Here is an 8,383-nt window from a genome sequence, read left to right on the forward strand (position 1 = left end):
TTGCAAGGTTCCTCTTGTACTTTGGATTGTCTTTTCGAGTTCATGATGAAAGTGATTCTTTAAAAAACAAAGGCCTTTTTCTAGGGCTTTTGGAATGGCTTGCAAAGAGACTCCCTCAAGTGGATAGAGTCATATTGAACAAGCTCCAAAAAATGATATGATGACTTCGCCAAAAATCCAAAAGGACATTGTGAGTACTTGTGCACAAGAAACCGTGAAAGCTATAATCAATGATTTAGATGGGGATATTAGATGAAAATCATTAATGGATGAAATCTCTTTGTTTTGTGCTAAATATAACATTTGTGTGCCCAATATGAAAGAATTCTATATTCCTAGAAAGTCAAAGCGTAGGCCTTCTAGTGTTATTTATTCACATCACTTACGTGTTGAGCTTTTTTATACAGTGATTGATTTGCAACTTCAGGAGCTTAACAGTCATTTTGATGTTGTTAGTGGTAACTTGCTTCTTGGTATGGCTAGCTTGAATCCGGCTAATTTGTTTGCTAATTTTGATAAGGAAAGAATAATGACATTGGCCAAGTATTATCCAGATGAGTTTGGTGAATTGAAGCTTCGAGATCTTTGTCACCAACTTGACACTTTCATATTGCACATGAAACATGATGACCCTAGATTCTCGGATTTGAAAGAAATTGGTGATTTGTCAAAAGCGTTGGTTGAAGCAAATCTTGTGGAGATATATTCACTTGTTTATTTACTTGTGAAGTTGACTCTAATTTTACCTGTCTCAACGGCAACGGTAGAAATAGCATTCTCATCCATGAAGTACCTCAAAGATGAATTGCGTAGTAGTATTGGTGATGTATTTTTAAATGATTGTTTAGTTTGTTACTTTGAAAAAAGAAGTATTTGCAAATGTAAGCAATGATGCTATTATTGACTATTTTCAGAGTGTGAGAACGCATCGAATTCAAGTATAAGTGGATGATGTACTTTTGTTATATTAGTATCAATTAAAGATATTCTTTAACATTAAAGTTTGTACTTTTATTTAAGTTGTACCTTCTTTAGTTCTCTTTTTGGGACAACAGTAGATTACTGTTACTATGTGTCACTAACTGCTATTAAGGCCACTAAGCTTGTTTTATATTTTAAAGTTTATTCCAGTTTAGTCCATGTGTGCGCAAAGATGTGTAGGAATTTTCTTATTTTAAAATTTGTGTTGGTAGGTCAATTGGGGAGTCTGATGAAGTTGAATTTTGTGTTCGCGGGTCAATTGGGGAGTCTGATGAAATCAAAGCATAAGCTCTTCTTACTTTATTTTAGTTTTTTGCTTAGCAAGTTTATAATATATAGTGGATTATGTTGCTTATTTACTGATCTATCCTAGAGTTTATATGTATTCTTTTACTGACTAATAAAGTTTTGGATAATTCATTCTAATGATAATGGTGCCCTCGTCATACTCAAATCCTCGGTCACAATATCCGTGAACCCAAACCATGGTTCAACCTTGGTCTTTGGATAGTGAGGCTGGTAACAAAATTGGACAGAAAACTAATCACTGGTATTTGGTATATACAAGTATATGTACAAGTTGTTATACTCTAATAGAAGTAGTTGTTGTCGTTGTCATTCGCAACATCTTTACATAGCATGTTTCGAGCAGCTACAATAGATTCAGGTGGTTTCAAGTCTTTCTTTCAAGTGCGTCGCCTAGATGTTTTGCATTTCTGATGCAAATATGTCATCTAAAATCTGCAAGTTAAAAACAATACCATCAACCAAAATGTACAGAGTAAACAAATAATTAAGCGGTTATACTTTAACTAGTGAAAAAGTAGCATCAACTCACTGATACTGTGGCTCGTGATAATTTATACCAAGATATGTTGTATTTCTTCTCCTTTAATAACCTTTGAACATCCTGCAATTAGACATGTAAGAGTTACTTAAAGTGTACACAACATTAGGAAATGTGCAGTGGGTAAGACATTATTAGCTGCTTGATAAATAAAATAGTTGCTAACCTTCCCCATGCGATCCCAGTAACCTCGGCATATGATAATGAAAACTTGTGTCTCGGATACCATATGAAGTTACGTGATGGTATTTTGCAGCAGATCCTTCAGCGGCTGGATTCTACTTCTTAAGTTCGATTCCTGTGTACTTTCCTTAGCGTCTCAGATTATCTTCTTCAGTTTAGTCAAACACTCTGCAATCTTGTCTGTATACAGAAGCAGTATGTTCAGAAGTTGTATACGGATGAAAAATCTCCTTGGCATCAATTCCACCTTTGACAGGACTACGAAAGCATTTTCACCTTTGTAAAAAGCATACACAGGACAAGTAGAACAATTTATAAATTGAACTAACGGACATGCATTACCTGATTTTCCAGTTACTAAAATCCCTCTGAAAATCAGCTATCGCGACAATGAGTTCTGCAAAAAGAGATGAGGGACCAGTGGGAGGACATGCAACAAGAAATGCACGTAATCTGCTATGTAGTTCCAGGGAGTATATGGGTGAAGAAAGTTTTGGGAGGTCTAGGAAACTGCAGAAGATTAACCCAGAGATAGCTGTGATTTCTTAAGAATAAACAAACAACCAGATTTACAACAACATATTCAGTGTAATCCCACAAGTGAGGTCTATCATGGGCAGATTCACCTACCCCTTTGGAGGATCGTAATCCTCCTCAGTTATTTTATCAACAACACCGAAGCACCTCGATTTACTCTCGACCACCTGCTTTGTCTCTACAGTCCTCGAGTTTTTCGAGGGGGTTGATTAAGCTCGTCCGCCGAGCAAGCAAAGCTCAGTTCTCGAGCATCGATTAAGATCGAGATCGGAGTTGGCAGGTGAGGTTCATTCGGATGAAGACCGAAGATCTCGTACCCCTCGAATTTTTACCGTTCCCTGAAAGGTGGAACTTGGCCCGTAAGTCTTCTTCCTTCTCTTAGTATTTTGGTGTTTTCTTCGTTCATTTTCTAATTGCTCGTGCCTATTGTTGTGCAGTGGTCGTCAGAGTTTCCAATGCAGTCCCCCGCTTCAAGGAGGGGATCGAGAGGATCTGCAAACAAATATCATCCTTTTAGCGCGAATGGCGCAGTCTTTCAAAGGGCAGGTAGGAGGCATGTTCCCGTAGTGAGTCTTCTTCCCGAATAATTACGTTTACGTATTTAACTTTTATTTTTGTTAAGTCCTTTTTCCTTATCAGAGGTTTTTCCAAGACCACCAAGATTCGTCCATTGGACGGGGATGCGACTCTATCCTTACTCGTTGAACCCCCTGCTTTGGGATAACCCGGAGCTGCCGCATGGGAGGAGAAAAAGAAAAAGAGGAAATCCTCTTGCTCGCCGAGTTCAAGAAGAAGAGGGTAGCAGTACGAGTCTGGAAAAGCACCAAGGGGAGTACCCGGGAGAGGGCACCGGTCTCCAAATCTCTCTTCCGGCTCAGGGATTACCCTGAAGATGACGACCTAGAATTCGTCATCCATGGGCCGATCACCGATAGGGAGGAACAGGCGGCTACCGGAGATAGCGGCTGATCCTTCTTCAGCCCGAGGATTGGATAGAGAACCAGAGGCTACGGCCTCCTGAGAGGCTATCCTCACTCTGAGGGAAATGACTGGTTCATCGACATCGCTGAGTCACCGTTCCACACAAAGTCTATGCTCGAAGAGGCTCAAGCCGATAAGGAGAAATCAAACGAGATGCCCCGGTGCGCAGATGATGCCCTCAATATGTACTTCGACGGCATGGACATGAGCGCGTTGGAGGACTATTCCGTGCTTGGTTACCAGGAGGTCCCAAAAAAGGATGTGCCATTGGGAGCGGGAAAATCGAGATCAAGCCCGAAGCTAGTGAGGCAGTTCCCTGCCCCGAGTGTGGATCCCGACCGTAAGAGAACGGTCGTTCTTACTATCCCGGCAGACGCCCGGGTGCTGTCCACTCCGGTGGGTATGGTTAACTATCTTCATTGCTTGGTGACCGATGAGGACCAGGAGAAGATGAACGAAGTATGCACATCAAGCCTTTTCAACGAGGCACAACAGGCACTTAACCGGGTAAGATGCCTACTCTTTGTACCCTTTGCGAATTTTGCTTAATTTCAGTATGTTCTAATGACCTTATTTTTTTCAAGCTTCAGTGCTCCACCATGAAAGCTTCCTCCGGTCCCGAATGGAAATCAGCCAGCTCAAGTTTGAGCTCAAAGAGCATATACGAAAAAAGTACATGTACAAGGCTCTTAATGAACAACAAGATGAGGTTCTCAAGGACCTCCCAATTCTCCGAGCCGAGCTAAAAAAGGCACAGAAGGAGGCCCCGTCCGTGAAACGGGAGCATGCCGATCTGGTCGAGAAGGGCTACTCGTGATGACTAATGATGTAACTTCACAGGTCCAAGAGAAGATAGACTTGATTGACAAGCTTCGGGCCGAGATGGATGAGCTCAAGACCACGGCTGAGGCAATGAGGGGCAGGATGGACCTGCTGGCTTTGAAAAATGAGGCCACAAAAGAGGAGCTAGCATCGGTCAAGGACCAACTCCAGGTGGCAAGGGACAGAGCCGACAAGTGGTCTCGGCTAAACGACGAGCTCCGGGCACAATTGGGTTCAGCCTTCTTGGAACAAGACGATCTTGGCCGGTGTCACGACCCGAATCTTCCACCTTCGGGACCGTGATGGCGCCTAACATTTCACTTGCTAGGCAAGCCAATGTTAGAATATAATTAGCCATTTTAACAAAATTTTAAATTAATTAATAACAAATAAAACAAATACAAAAATAAAGTCTGAAATAAAGTGAATAATCCATAATAGACGCGATATCTAAATACCATCCCAGAATTTGGAGTCACAAGTGCACGAGCTTCTACAATAATATAAATAAAGGTCTGAATAAAATTCAAGCTGTTTGAAATATAATACACAGCTAAGATAAGATAGAAGTGGACTTCAGAACTACGAACGATGTGCAGTTATACCTCAAGTCTCCACTGGTAGTTGTATTCAGGCAAATCTACAGCACGCCGCCGGGACCAACTCCGAAATCTGCACAAGAAGTGCAGAGTGTAGTATCAGTACAACCGATCACATGTACTGGTAAGTGTAGAGCCTAACATCGACGAAATAGTGACGAGGCTAAGGCAGGTCACTTACGTTAACCTGTACGCAATAATAATAATAACAACAATAATAAAAATAAATCAGGTAACTCATTTTAACAGTTGAAGCCAACTTAGAAGTCATAACCAATTATGTTTTCAATCAATTTCCATTGCGGCGTGCAACCCGATCCCACAATATATTCATATTCAATTTGGTTGCGGCGTGCAACCCAATCCCAATATATCTTTTCAATCAATTCGGTTGCAGCGTGCAACCCGCTCCTCCAATATATTCATTTCAATCAATTCTGTTGCGGCGTGCAACTCGTTCCTCCAATATATTCACTTCAATCAATTTTGTTGCGACGTGCAACCCGTTCCTCCAATATATATTTATACAACTCTTAAATGTAATAGAATTACTCCAATAAATACCACGTTCAATGAGAAACTATTAAGCATCAAGGCATATAATAATTATAATTTAATTATGAACAAACAATGACAAGTAGCAATTAATTGAGGAAATCAGGGAGAAAATAGGCAGTTTAATATTTAATATGATAAATGTTAAATAGAAATTAAGAGACATAAATCAAATAAGTATGTAGCAAATATTGCAGGAATTCAAGAATTAATATTTGACAAGGAATATGAGTGAAACAATTATTATAACGATTAATTCGTGTATTAAAATAATTTAAGATGTTTAAATAATTAGGCAACAATTAATTTGACAAAGTATAGGCACCTGTCACCTTGCCTATACATCGTTATACATGAAATTCACATAGCAAATAATTCAAGGGTTCTATTCCCTCAAGTCAAGGTTAACCACGATACTTACCTCGCTTTGCAACCAAATTCAAGAATCCAATAAACCTTTGCCTCGCGAATTCGTGTCCGAAATCCTGAAATCTAGTCATAAACAATTCAATATACTCATTACAAATCATAGGAATTAATTCCATACGAATTTATAAATTTTTCGGATTAAAGTCCGAAATTCATCTAAAAAATCATCAGTGGGGTCCACGTCTCGAATCTCGAAAAAACTTACGAAATTCGAACACCCGTTCCGAGAAGAGTCCAACCATATAAAAATTATCAAATTCCGATGTCAAATGGACCTTCAAATCTTAAATTCTCGTTTTTAGAAAGTTTTACAAAAATTCCAATTTCTTCCATCTAAATCCGAAATAAATGATGAATATAGAATAGATTTATGAAATATATTCACTATGTGATAAAGAACACTTACACAGTTCGAAATCGTGAAAACTCCTTGGAAATCGCCCCTAAACCGAGTTCTAATTCAGGGTTTGTGAAAAATGGAAAAAATCTCGTTTGGGTCTGTTTTAAACACTAGGCGTCAGGCCTTCTTCGCGTTCGTGAAGGGCCTGTCGCGTTCGCGATGTGCAGCAGCCCAAGTGGCCTTCTCATTCGCGAAGGCTTCCACCAACCATCCTACGCATTCGCGAGCCCTGTGTCGCGTTCGCGAAGAGTATTACTTAGTTCCCCTCTCCCAGGTCACAAGCTTATGCATTCACGGGAAGCTGGCCGCGTTCGCGAAGGGTAAGGCTCCATTGCTTCGAGTTTGCGACCCAGCTATCGCATTCGCGATGAAGAAAATCCCCCTGTCCCAAATTCCTCTTTGCGTTCGCAAAGAACATAACACCAGAAACCAGCAGAAGTCCAAAAAACTGGATTTTTCAAAGAATTAAGGTCCGTAGGCTATTCGAAACTCACCCGAGCCCTCGGGGCTCCAAACAAAATATGCACACAAGTCTAAAAATCTCATACGAACTCGCTCGCATGATCAAAATACCAATTTAAAACCTAGAACTATGAATCGGACACCAATTCAAATGAAATGTTTAAGAAAACTTTAGAATTTCTATTTTAATAACTGGACGTCTGAATCATGTTAAACCAACTCTGTTTCTTACCAAATTTGGCAGACAAGTTATAAATATAGTAATGGAGCTATACCGCATTCCGGAACCAAAATACGGACCCGATATCAACATAGTCAAACATTGGTCAATTCTTTAAAGTCATTAAGCCTTTAAACTTTAAAATTTCGACAATATGCGATAATTCGAGCTAGGGACCTCCGAATTTGATTCTGGGCATACGCCCAAGTCCCAAATCACTATACGGACCTACCGGAACTGTCAAAATACTTATCCGAGTCCGTTTACTTAAAATGTTGACCAAAGTCAACCCAATTGAGTTTTAAAGCTCTATTTCCCATTTTAATCCATTTTCACATAAAACATTTCGGAAAATTATACGGACTGCGCACGCAAGTCGATGAATGATAAATAATGCTTTTCGAGGTCTTAGAACATAGAAATAATTATTAAATTTAAAGATGACCTTTTGGGTCATCACATTCTCCACATCTAAAAGAAACGTTCATTTTCGAACGAAGTTAGAATAATTACCAGAGCTGGTGAATAAGTGTGGATATTTACTCTGCATGTCCGACTCGGACTCCCAGGTAGATTCCTCTACCGGCTGACCTCTCCATTGCACCCGAACTGAAGGATAACTCTTAGACCTCAACTGTCGGACCTGCCTGGCTAGAATAGCCACCGGCTCCTCCTCGTAAGTCAAATCTTTGTCCAATTGGACTGAGCTGAAATCTAACACATGGGACGGATCACCATGATATTTCCGGAGCATAGACACATGGAACACCGGATAAACCACTGATAGACTAGGTGAGCCTGTAGGCTACTTCACCCACCCTTTCAAGAATTTCAAAGGGTCCAATATACTTGGGCTCAACTTTCCCTTCTTTCCGAACCATGTTACACCTTTCATAGGTGAAACCCGGAGTAATATTCTTTCTCCAACCATGAATGCAATATCACAAACTTTATGATCGGCATAACTCTTTTGCCTAGACTGAGCTGTACGAAGTCGATCCTGAATAACTTTGACCTTATCCAAAGCATCCTGTACTAAATCGGTACCCAACAACCGAGCCTCTCTCGGTTCAAACCAACCCACTGGCGATCGTCATCGCCTTCCGTATAATGCCTTATATGGAGCCATCTGAATGCTCGACTGGTAGCTATTATTATATGCAAACTCAGCAAGTGGCAAGAACTGATCCCAAGAACCTCCAAAGTCTATAACACAAGCGCGAAGAATATCTTCCAATATCTGAATGGTGCACTCTGACTGTCCATCTGTCTATGGATGAAATGTTGTGCTCAACTCAACCCGCGTGCCTAACTCATGTTGTACAGCCCTCCATAAGTGTGGGATAAATTGCGTACCTCGATCTGAA

At 40.4% G+C, this 8,383-nt stretch overlaps 1 protein-coding gene across 1 annotated transcript; it reads left to right on the forward strand.

The window, feature by feature from the left end:
- The first annotated feature begins 265 nt into the window (after positions 1-265).
- Positions 266-892, forward strand: LOC138893101 (uncharacterized). The gene has a single exon (XM_070176871.1). The coding sequence runs from the start codon at positions 266-268 to the stop codon at positions 890-892; it is 627 nt and encodes a 208-aa protein (XP_070032972.1).
- The last annotated feature ends 7,491 nt before the right edge of the window (positions 893-8,383 follow it).

Source organism: Nicotiana tomentosiformis, chromosome 5, assembly GCF_000390325.3.
Source record: "Nicotiana tomentosiformis chromosome 5, ASM39032v3, whole genome shotgun sequence".
In the NCBI taxonomy this organism is placed as follows: Eukaryota; Viridiplantae; Streptophyta; class Magnoliopsida; order Solanales; family Solanaceae; genus Nicotiana; species Nicotiana tomentosiformis.

Bases quoted from the DNA above. Each gene is read 5' to 3' on its own strand.
- LOC138893101 (XM_070176871.1), top strand. From the start codon at position 266: ATGGATGAAATCTCTTTGTTTTGTGCTAAATATAACATTTGTGTGCCC.